The sequence below is a fragment of the Hirundo rustica genome, chromosome 1 (genome assembly GCF_015227805.2).
Source record: "Hirundo rustica isolate bHirRus1 chromosome 1, bHirRus1.pri.v3, whole genome shotgun sequence".
Classification (NCBI taxonomy): domain Eukaryota; kingdom Metazoa; phylum Chordata; class Aves; order Passeriformes; family Hirundinidae; genus Hirundo; species Hirundo rustica.
This window is the reverse complement of record NC_053450.1, coordinates 33,788,933-33,800,947: the sequence shown is the minus strand read 5'-3', so window position 1 is coordinate 33,800,947 and position 12,015 is coordinate 33,788,933. Positions and strand designations below refer to the sequence as shown.

General features: G+C 41.1%; 1 protein-coding gene across 5 annotated transcripts in view; it reads right to left on the bottom strand.

Moving 5' to 3' along the window:
• Positions 1-528: 528 nt before the first annotated feature.
• NCOA2 (nuclear receptor coactivator 2) overlaps positions 529-12,015 on the bottom strand; it is a 187,518-nt gene continuing 176,031 nt past the window's right edge. For all 5 annotated transcript variants that reach the window (XM_040075201.2, XM_040075429.2, XM_040075279.2 and 2 more), the window contains 4 exons: positions 11,667-11,844; positions 9,216-9,414; positions 3,739-3,828; positions 529-893 (listed from right to left, as the gene is read on the bottom strand). In XM_040075201.2, the coding sequence (XP_039931135.1) occupies positions 882-893; positions 3,739-3,828; positions 9,216-9,414; positions 11,667-11,844 (479 nt within the window). In that variant the 3' untranslated portion in view covers positions 529-881. The remainder of the gene's footprint in view (positions 894-3,738; positions 3,829-9,215; positions 9,415-11,666; positions 11,845-12,015) is intronic.

The window sequence follows — 12,015 nt, the reverse complement described above, 5'->3', positions numbered from 1 at the left end:
AATAACGGAGTAACCTGTTTTTAAATTCTATTAGAAAGAGTAAGATGATAGAGGTCAGGAGAGCCAAGTTTAAAAAAAAAAAAAAAAACAGATTTGCTGATTGTTAGGAATTTAATTAAATGAGAATGTAACCAACTTGTATGTTTGGATTCATGACTTGCATCATTAACATTACCACAAAACCCAACCAAATCACCCCTTATAAACAGCCCTCTCACAGGGTAATTTTCATTTGTTTTACAACTTTAACCCCATTCAAAATTGGTCTGTATAGTTTTCTGCATCAGTTGATCTTCTCTGACTTGCTGTCAGTGGAACATGCTTGTTGGAGGTCTCTAAATGTACCGGACGTTGCTTCTACGCCCTCCTCCGTGCCTCCTCTCCGCCCCAAAATGCAGGCCTTAGTCTAAAACACCAGTTTTCAGACAGAACTGAATCCTTTGCACCAGACTGTGTAAGCCAGGGAAAACAAAGCAAAAAAACCCCCAAGGTCTAGAACTAAACAGAAACAGAACAAGAGCATGGTTGTTTTTCCTTAAATACATACATTTAAATACATTCAATCTGACATGGTTTATGAAAGTTGCCTGTCAACATTTACTTTGCAGGAGAGATCTAAGTTGCACTAAGGTGAATGCAGTGAACAGACTGAGCAATGTCTGTACGCTAGCTTCAGACTGTCAAAGAAGAGGCTGCTCTTGGGCAAGGACGTCCTGGCTCCCCTCGGGAAGGCAGGGCTGAGTCCTGTCGGCAGCGGGCAGCTGCTGCGGCTGGCGGCTCCGCCGGGACACGACAAACAGACGCAGCTCTTCAAACTGGTAAGGGTTTGGGGCCATAAGCCCAGTCAGCTGAAGAAAGGAGCAACCAAACCACCCTCAGGGTCAGCAATATTTCTGGAAAAGAAGAGAAATGGGGAAAAAACAAATGAATTCTTCCTGCTGGGAGAGTGAAGATGGATAGGTCAATGAGATCTGGGATGCTGGAGTGCAACATCCACTATCAACTGTGCATTACTGTAATGCTTTCCACCTGAAATTTAATTGGACTTTATAAAGCGAAACTATTCTTTGTATAGGCTGATACAACTGACCAGTGATTTAGTTCGTTTGATATCAGTGGAGGTTTAACTTCACTGCAGTCTTAGGTTCTCAGTTCATTCCAATTATCCTGGATATTATAATAACTCAGGACTATCCACCTCTTGTGAACGCCAATTTGGCATTGGCAATAGGGTTTAAAAGACGTTTCATTCTCAGAATATGTGCAAAAATCTCTTAGTGCTGCATCGCTGTCAAAGGGAACAACTGCCCTGGCTCACTTTCCCCTCCGAGACTCATAATGAAAAAGGGAATAAAGAAGTAAAGTCAGCTTCAGCTACGGATCCCTAGAGATGTTTTTTACCCCATACTTAATACCCTTGCAATGTCTTTACACAAATATAGTACAAACTGGTTTCAGCTGAGTTGATTATCTTCTTTCTTATTCACAAGAACATCAGGATGTGGTTTTCACAGTTGTTTTAAGACTACTCCTTCCAGTGGCTGCAATCTGTGCCTTTCTGTCTTCCTCTCCTTGTAAATGCCTGCTCCCGTGGGGTGCTGTGGTCAATCAGGTCAGAGAGTCAATCCAGCCAAACCCATTTTCCTCTCCCCTTGGAGTTGCTTTTCACTCACATCCTGTGGCTCTGGCCATGGAGCAGCTCTTTGCTCCTGTCACACATGAAGAAGGCCCTGTTTGCTCAGTGCACACCTTCCTCTGCATTCACACAAGGCCTAGAAATGTTGCTTTACTGACAAATAAAGTCAGTGTTAAGAATTACCCCTCAATGCAGGAAAGCAGGTCCTATGTTTTGTACATCTCCTACTCCCAGTTTGGCTGGAGCTCTTTGGGTGTGACCAGCCATGGGCAGCACTGAGTCCTGATCGTGGCTCCTCCTTCCTTCCTCACAGCACAGAGACACCACACTCACATCCCTCATGCCCTGACTAATACGGACAAACTAAACTTTGACTCCCCTTTCTAACATGCTGAGAGGCAGTTCAGGGGCCCTTGTTAGTGGTTTTCCAAGTGGAAACAAAAGTGAAAATCCAAAGATGTCCTTATTTTCAGGGTGGACATTTAGGAAGGAGCATCTCCAGAGAGATACTAAATAAACACTCCCACTACACAGCAACTTGAAAAAAGTTATGTACTGCGAAAGTTGCACATTAATTGCACAGCTTGAACGTTCTTAAAAAAAACCCAACAAAACCCAAGAAGTTTTGTAGGAGTAGTTAATGGCTCAGTAGCATGAAAAAACCAGCTGTTTAACCTCTACTACAGTTCAAAGTTCAGTGAAAGGTATTTATAGTGCATATAAACTGCATTTTCATTGACAGTCAGAAGTACATTAGTAAAATAAACGCAGAATCACTGAGTGCAGTCTGATGTACCTTTCCAAAATAATTTGAGAGGCTTCAAGAAGTTGCTTTTCTTCAGGTGAAACAAAGCTTCTCTTATGCATTGCTACTGTCCCTCTCATTATCATGGCACTGACTCCATTATTATAACTTTACACCCCAGAGATTTCCTGCCACAAGTCATGCCACTCATTTCTTTCCATCTGCACCCTGACTTCTCTCCACCATCCCTTGTACCCCTTCTGTCACATTCACTCTCTTTTCCTTCTCTCTTCAACAATTATTTAAAATCTACCTCCTCCTTTAGTCTGCTTCTGTCTCAACATCCTTATTCCTTTTCTTTCCTCAGCAGTACCTGGTATTTCTTCTCTGACAGCCAGGCTTCTCTTAGCACATGACATTTAACTGCTTTGGGAATGCACTAAGTAAGAGACCTTCTAGCAGCCTCCCTAAAAAGGCCCACAGGAGAGCTGGAGAGGGACTTTTTACAATGGCATATAGTGACAGCACAGTGGGCAATGGCTTTAAACTCAAAGAGTAGGTTAAGATTAGATATAAGAAGAAATTCATTACTGTGAATGTGGTGAGGCACTGGAACAGGTTGCCCAGACAAGTTGTGGATGACTCACCCCTGGAAGTGCTCAGGGTTGGATGGGGCTCTGAGCAAGCTCGTCTAATGGCAGGGGGTTGGAACTAGCTATCTTTAAGGTTCCTTCCAACCCAAACCAATTTATAATTCTGTAATAAAGCCTTGGTATATAACAACTTCTGCTAGAGCAGAATACACTTCATCTTTCTATTAATCAAAGTGACCATGAAATTGCTGCAGAAGAGACTCTTTATGTACAGATCCCCCACTCTTGGAGACAGACATCTGTATGTTTATATGAGCAATGAATGTGTGAGAAGAACTGGAGTCTGGGAAGATTTAAGTACATATGAATACAAAAAAGACAGGGACACAATAAAATACATGTATGGTTACTTCTGCCTCAGTACTTTCACATTCTCCATTTTCATTCATGTTAGTAACTTTTCTGACAGATGTTTCTAATTTCCCCTATTACCCAAATTCCTCTTCTTTAACAGCAGGGAACCTCACCGCAGCCTGGCCCAGGAGGCCGCCGCTAGATGGCACCTCCCCCGCGCTGCTCGGCCGCCCTCTGTCTGTCCGTCTGTCTGGCCCTCCCTCCCTCCTTCTCTGCGTCTATAGAGCAATCCTCCCTCACATTAATTACTATTATCCAGGGCACTTGTAACTCTGTGAGTAAAAAGCTGCCGTATCCGCTCCAGCCACAGTACATTCATAGTTCTGCTGCGCCTGTGCCTCGTTTCTTACCCGTGCTGCATCTCCGTCCTGCTTTATCATATCCATTCCAGGCAGCTGGTTTGGAAAGAGATTGCCTCCCCTCATAGCAGGATCATTAACCTGTGGGTAACAAGATATTAAGGAGAACTAATCAAAAAATATATTGTGAGTAGGGCTGGGAATTAAAAAGAAGCATTACAGAACATTACACTACTTGCATGTACTAATGCCCACTCCCGAGACAATGCTCAAGTCAGGGAAGTGGCTGTATAGCCAGGCACTTCTCTTGCACAGCATGTGTTTGACTTACACCATTCTGCTTCACAGTCAACAACAAAGATTTCATTCCTGATACCATGACCCTTATGCATATTTCACAAAGCAGGTTCCATAAATTAGGTCACTGTTATCTGAACAGGACATCTCTGCTATCAAAGTTCTGAAAGCAGAAACATGTAACTACCTTCCCAACCTCAACAACACACAGCTTTGCTGCTTGCAAACCACCACACACTTTTTTCAAAACCTGATGAGGTAACATGTAGGCCAAATTATACCAACTACTGATTTAGTTTTAACAATATTTTTCTGCTTGTAAGCAATGGGAGAAAGATAACATTAAACAGGAAAACATGCAGTGGCATGTTTTCCTAAAGGATGGTCTCCATAATTTTCTGAACACAGTGACAAGAAAGTATTGAAGCTGTGCATCTCTGCACAACCAAAAGGTCTGTCATGCTTAGTTATGTGGAAAGGGTAGTTTGCCAAATTTACAGCATTGCTTTCTCAAAGGATTAATCGTGCCATGTAGGAACTGGCATAAAATACAAAACAGAGTCCTTCAGCAAGGTTCTGAAATATGAGAAGAAACAGCTTTCCTTAGAAGTTTTACAGGGAAAGAAAGAAACCTCTTTCTAGTTTCTGAGTCAATTCTCTGTTACTTCCTTCAGAGTAGATCCCATTCTCTTGACACCCTCCCTCCAGACATATATACTGGTAAGATCCTGTCTCTGCCTTCTCTTCTCGAGGAAGACTGCCTTGAATTTACCACACAAAGTCTTCTCATTTCAGGTCCTTCTGCCTGTTATTTCTGTTGCCATTCACTGATTTTGAAAAATGCATTCATATGCACTTTTGATTTGTTTCAAATTTTGATTTGTTTCAAATCCTGCCAGAGACAAGACTACAATTTAACGGGAAAGATTAAAAACTTAAAATATTTTTGCCATAGGAATTTTAACTCTAAAGAAATTGAGTAAGTGCTGCAATCCTCCTAGTGATGTTTTCTGCTTCTTGAAGTGGTGAGATTTTTAAACCTGAATGTGAAAATTTAAATCAGAAGGGAAGAGAACCACATTATTTTATTCAGAAAGAAAGATAATAGACAGCTTTGCAGCTCTATCTACACGCATTTGATGAATCCATGTTAAAAAGTGCCTTCTGCTACTAATCAACATTCATTACAATGTGCAAGCACAAATCCCTTTTCTCATTGTTCAGTAGACAAAGGAAGGTAAAAATGAAAGCAGAAATATAAAATTTATATCCTGAATCAACAGCAGTTTTGGAACGAAAAGATGACTGCATGATTTGCCTCATAGCACTTAGGACAGGTACGGAAAAGGCAAGTGGCTCCAGGCCGCTGCAAAAGGAACACAGGCATCAAGTGAAGTTTCTATTAAAGAATCTCTTTGCCAGTGATGATGTAAGAATCCTGACTGACATGGTATCAGATATAAATACCTCCAACCTAAACTCAAAAACCCAATTAAAAAACCCCTACTATTTTGTTATATGAATACATTTGCTTCAGAAGACCGTAAAACAAAACACTCCATATCAACTTTTCTGACTGCAAAAAAATTCAATTAGGAAAGTATAGAGAAGGACAAAGAAACTGAAAGGTTTTTATAATTTTCTCAAAAAAGGTAAAGTGGTGTTATCACACATGAAGTCTGACTAAAAAAGAATAAATATATTTTTGAATTCCTTTGCAATTATGCAAAATTAATAGTCTCCCATAAACCAAAGTTATATAACAAGGTGTCTAACAAGTAAAGTTTCCTACCACTACAGAGCTCCTTTAATCTGGTATGCTGAGCAAATTCAAAATACCACTTCAAGATAAGTCTTCTTAAATGCCATGATCATTTTGGCCTGGGGAGTACTGCCCTGTGCAGATAAATGCACAACTACTCTGAGAGGAGTTCTAAACAGGGGTTTATTTCATATAATGAAAAGCCTCTTTTCTTGCATAGGTTTCATACTGCCTCTTTGATAGCTCAGTTAATAGCATGGATCCATGATGCAAAATAAGTAACAGGCAAAACCACAGCAAGAGTTCACTGTGAAAACAAGAAGATGAGGACAAGGGCACAGTAAGATCTCTGAACAGTGCAACACCAGGAAGGGTTACTTTCTTGATGCCTGGGGAAGCTGTTTTGGACAGGAGGAACCTGCAGACCTGGCAGCTAGGAATTCAGCACTCTTGGTAGCAGCCTCTAGAAGAAACACTAGTAAGAGCAGCCTGAAGAGATTTAATGTAATTTTAAGAGAGAAGGTGATAATGAGACAAGATTTCATTCCTCAAATATATCAAAGAGCCTCTAAGCATGTAATAATTACCAAGCCCATTCTGGCCATAGTCCTTTTGCTTGGTGATGCTGGGAGCCCAGGTGGTAAACAAGAGAAATTAGAGATAACACAAGTATGATCAGATAAACACCAAACTTAGTATTTCTGAGCTCTGGATATATCTGTATGATACAGCATTGTGCCACAATGAGAGATGAGAGAGACAACAAAATGTATTTGGTAGCAGGGGTAATACATCTGCTTCTCACCAGGTAAGTCCAGGCACACTTTATTATTAGGTAATAAGATCTTACTTCCAAAACCACCCAATAGCAATAATGTTGAGTATTTTTTGCAAAAGCTAGAACACATTTGAATCACTGTTACTCTCACTGTGGTTAGAAAGAAATAGGCATGTGAAGTTCAAATTATGTATTATGGAACAAAAAGTGACACTGAGTAAGTAAACAGAAGTGTAGGTGACATTGCAAGAAAACCCCGAAGAATGAATGAAATGGAAACACTCAGCAGAATTACAGAAAATAGTAATTTTGAAAACCACCAGTTACAAGAAAAAGTTCAGCAGAGTCTAGGTCAATTGCTTAATAAATATGCCAAACAGTAAAACACTAAGCCCTGAAAACAGGAAAAAAAGGTGTCAATTTTAGTATTCAAGTGTACATTTTTAGTTATTCATGTTTCTCAAGAAAGAAAATGCAAAGCAGTACAGCACATTCCTGAGTACTAAAAAGTACTGTCTCGTGGCCCAGAAATGGCCCCTCAGCTGTCAGCTGGCCACCTCTTACCTAGACCAAGTATAAAACATTTGCTTGCAGATGACACAGTGCTGGGGTGGTAAATCAGGAGGAAAACAGGTTACTGTTACAGAATGAGCCACGCCACTTCACTTTAACAGATGGGATCTAAGAAACACTATTTGATGGAGACAGGAAGGAGGCAATACTTTTGGGAAGAAAGAATGCAGGTTTCATCTATGTAGAATGTATTGAGGAGAAACATAAAGGTTTCAGTGTGACATTGTCACCAAAAGAACTAAGGCAATCCATAGACTGGGAAAGAAATTACATGCAGAACTTGACTCTTCATGGCTTTGGTGCAGTCACTGTTAAATCACTGTCTCTGGTTACCCTGTTCACACTTCTAGAATGAGGTTACAACAAAGAGTTTAAAGTAGATCCAAAAAAGGTACTGATGGGCTGAAACTCAAATGTTGAGATGGATAAAGAACTTCAGCCTATTCAGCTTACTGGAAGTTAGATAGATGCTATCTTGAAACAAGATCTTGTAGTCTAACAGGGAGGAAAAGCAGTGTAACGGCTGTGCCACGGGAAACAGTAGCCTGCATGGAAATCTTTGAAATAAAACCAGATCTCTTTCTACAATGCAGTTTGTCAGTTCAGGTTCCTAGGAAAAATTGTGTAGCATGGGTATGCTGAGAAATCAGATTGGATCATCACCTTTAAAACCCCTCTCTTTTCTTTTTTGGTTTTACTATTTTACTACACTAAATGTGTGCAATTCTATTAACCTGGGAACTAATAATAAACAAAGTCTGCTATAATTGGGCTCAGCAACTGGGAATATCAAAGAAGGTGATAGATTTGGGAGTATCAAAATTACTTTGGGTCACCAATATGTAGCAGCTGTAAAAGACAAATGTGATCTGCAGCTGTATCTGTTGGAGTATTCCAAAAGAAATGGGGAAGAACTAGTGTCATGCACTTGGCTCTGGTGCTTAGGAAATACTGATTCAAACTAGAACAGCTGCAGGAAAGGAAAGGGAATTTAAAACCTAAGAGATTGAAAAACTGTGGCTTGTTTGGCTAACAAGAAAAATCCCACAAAACCCAAAACTAAACAATCCAACAATCTCACACTAACCAAAAAAAAAAAAAAAACCAACCAAACATGTTGATAGAATCTTTCTAAAATACAAGAAAAGATCTATTTAAGGTAAATGACAACATTGGAAAAGTAAATACTCCGTTATCAAATTCAGGCTAGAAAAAAAGTCATGCATTTACAAGCCATCAACATAATCAGCTTTAAACTGCAACATTATGTTATCAGAAAAAAAGTTATAGCAAGAGATGTCCATAGCAGGAGATGTTACCGGAAGACACAAGAGGTACTGTCCTGCCACTGTTTCTAAGAAAAGTTCATCATTTCAAGCCTGTGCTTTTGAACAAGCAGTGTTCTGAACAAGCTGAAGGCCAGTTTTGAAACAAATATATGAGCCTGTTAATTAAGAGGATTTGTTTGTCAAACACTTATTAATGTACTGAGAGAGTTTAACTGAGGATTGACAAACAAAATGTTATTTTTCTTATTTCAGATATCCTAAGTAGCAGTATCAAATAAGAATGAGTGTGTTAACAACCTTTCAGCAGAGACGGTTACTTACCTGTTGGTTCAGCGACCTATTTGATATGCACCACATCACAAAAAATGTGCATTTAGTGCTTGTGAAGCTCGCTCATGGCAAGTTCTGAAAGCTGATCATTTATTGTCTGGGACTACAAACACTGTAGCAGTTGAAGTATCTGCCCATGCTGATAACTGCCCATGCTGGCTGCTTTCACTCTTCTCTCTAGGAAGCAGCTGCCTGCCATCAAGTTCTAGCCCCAGCTGCTAAGAAAATCAGCAACCGCACCTGTGCTTCAGACACTTACCTCCTGAGAACAGGAGCTACCACCAGCACATGCTTCCCAGGGAAGTCCAGGAGCTAGCTATAGTGCTCTCTACCTCACTGGTCACCTTGGCTACTTGAGTGCAGAGCTAAAGCCAAAGCCCTTTCAACATCATCATTTCTCAAGACAACTAGTAGGAGAAACATAATGCAGTGGACCTGAAAAACTACTGGAAGTAAAAGCAAATCCTCTAGCTGTCATCTCACATCTTTAGATTCTCACCTGCTCAGGACCCATGGAGGACAACCCTGATGTAGGCACAGAGGTCGCTGAGGTCATGCTGATCTGCCCTGTCATCTGGTTCATGTTGTTCATACCACTTGTGTTGGTTGCCATGGATACACTGATGTTCATGTTATTGTTGTACATGCTGGTGCTTGCTTGCTGCCCAAAATGTGGTGGGGACTGCTGTGAAAACATGCTACAGCAAGGAATGGAAAAAGCAATGTGTCAGACTTAGAATGCTGAAGCCGCTAGGAAACCTTTTAAAATCTATCTTAAGCCAGAATTTATATATACTGTCATTTATTCCAACTTCAAAGGAAAAACTAGTTTTCACCTGCATTAATGTCTAAGGAGTCGATTTTCAAAATTTAAGGTCACATGTCTGTGTACAAAAACGCATGCCTTTGCGTGTGAAACTATTGCAGAGTACAAATCTGTTATGCACGTGCAAGAACAGCCAATTAGCTGTCCAAAGGAGCCTCGTGTGTATTTTAAAGTAATGTTTGGAGGGAGAGGAGTACACCTTTAACCTCCAGTGTTAGCACAGCACAGGACTATTGAGTTGAAATTGTAGACGGGGTAATAAACTTTCTTTTTCGCAAAATAAGCTATTTGCATATATGAATACCAGATTTGCACATACATTTATGGCAAGCAGGCTCACAATTATAGACATGCAGTTGTGCAGAAATTTATTTACTAGGTCTTAGCATCAGGTTTTGAAACTGTGGCACTGTAAGAAACAACATAAAGTCTAAGACAATTACCCTCTATATTTCTTTAAGGGCATTTCTGAACAACTTAAGCAGAACTAACTGTGGAAAACCTCATCCCAGATTTTATTCAGTCCAAGTGCTTTCTGGACAGTATCTTCCTTCTCATTATGTTGAAAGACATATGACAGACTTCTTTACATTTCCGAAAATGCACTTCGCTGTTTACACATCAGTCTTTTCTAGTCTTTGAGCATAATTCAACAACGGATGAAGGAATTGTTACTGGCAATATGTCTGTTTAAAGGATGCGCATTAGACTGAAATACTGGAAGGGCTGCTGTGTCTCAGCATCAGTGGCCGACTTTCCCTCCCTGAGAAGCACTGCTCTCACAGCTGAGGAAATCTTTCAGGCTCAACACTCCACCTCGCACTTGCGTACTCCATTAGGCTACTGCTGTGCACTCTGAGACCTGGTGGAGTGCAACGGCATTCTGGGCACAGGACCAAGCCCAGAAAAGCCCACCATTCTCTTCTCTCCAATTCCATGTCTTTTCAGGCCACCTCACCCCGTTTTTAAGTCGTTATCTGGATGGCTGAAAGAGTACACTACAGATCATTGTGAATACTCAGTGGCTTGTGTAAGCACATTTGACATGTCTCTGCTGTAGAGCTGCAGTTTAGTAAAGCCAACCCCACTGGACTTAGGGAGCTGCCCTGCTGCCATTTTTGGCAGGAGCCACGAGAGTGGCAGCTATGCCTCCTGCAGATGTTTCAGGAAGACTGTGAGGATGAGGCATGGACAGGATAAGGATAAGAGATAAATCAGCTGCTTTAGGGGTCAAATTTACTTGGATTAGCCTCATCAATAAAATACTGGTGTTTTGGGTTTACGATATCATTATCACCTAGTAGGAAAAATACTTATTGCCATGCTAGGACAGTAAGACTGAGAACTTCAGGATGACAAAAGCACTGTGCTAGAGACAGCTGTGTGCACTCCAGTGCCAACTGACAGAGGCTGTACCTGGTAGCTCCTCCCATCTTCCAAGAAAAAGCTCAGATCACTGCCATCAGGAAGCTCATCACTGTCTACTGACAGTGTTCAACATCCAACCCATTTGATTTGGACAGACTGATTATTAGAGCTATACCCACTGGGGCAGGGGCCTCAGCTGAAAAGGTGACTGCATGCATGAGATATTGCTACAACGCTGTCAGGGAATGACAGCTATATGCTGACCCCCAGCATGTGCAAGCACTAATGGGCTGAACCTGGTTACACTCCAGCATTTAAAGTGGGAGGTGATAATCCAGTTACTGCAATTCCAGAGCAGCAGGGAATGCATAGGCTCTGGCTTAGCTGATCCAGCCATGTGGAAAGCAGTGTGGGATGAAAATCATATGCAGAAGAAATGCATCCACACAAACGCTGGGGGCTAGAGTACACTGTGCAGCACAGGTGCTTCTTAAGGGCACACAGTGTTTGATCAGTTATAACAGACAAAGCAATGCACTGCGTGGATGCAGGTCTTTTAGCTATGCACTCACTTTGCCTTGTATGAAGACAGAATTTAAACCAACTCGTCAAGCCAAATTGAAAAGAAATCTCTTTTAGGATAGATAGTTAACAACAAACACGCAAACAGTTACATAAAATGAGCCCATAAATGAGTGTAGACCATAAATGACCCCATTACTCTGTCTGTCCATTCTGGTTTTCTTCTGGATTTACCTGTTACCACCCATATTCCCTTGTGCCCACCCATTCATCTCCGTAGAGGACTGATAGGCAGGATTAGCCTGAGTCTGCTGAATCATGGGGCTTTGAGTGTGAGCCAGCCTTGGTGACATCAGTGGACTCTGAGGAGTGGTGGCCCCTGTGAAGCCTGGATCGGGCTGCTGACTAATACCTGAAGAAGAAAATGAGAAATTTACCCACTGTACATTTAGAGTTAAACCAAGAGCTCATACCTGCAGATGTGTCTTCACACAACCCTACTTCTATCATCAGGTAGGAGCAGATACCAAATTTAGCGTTGGATGGACGTAATTTGTTATATTAGCAAAATTTTCACATAACA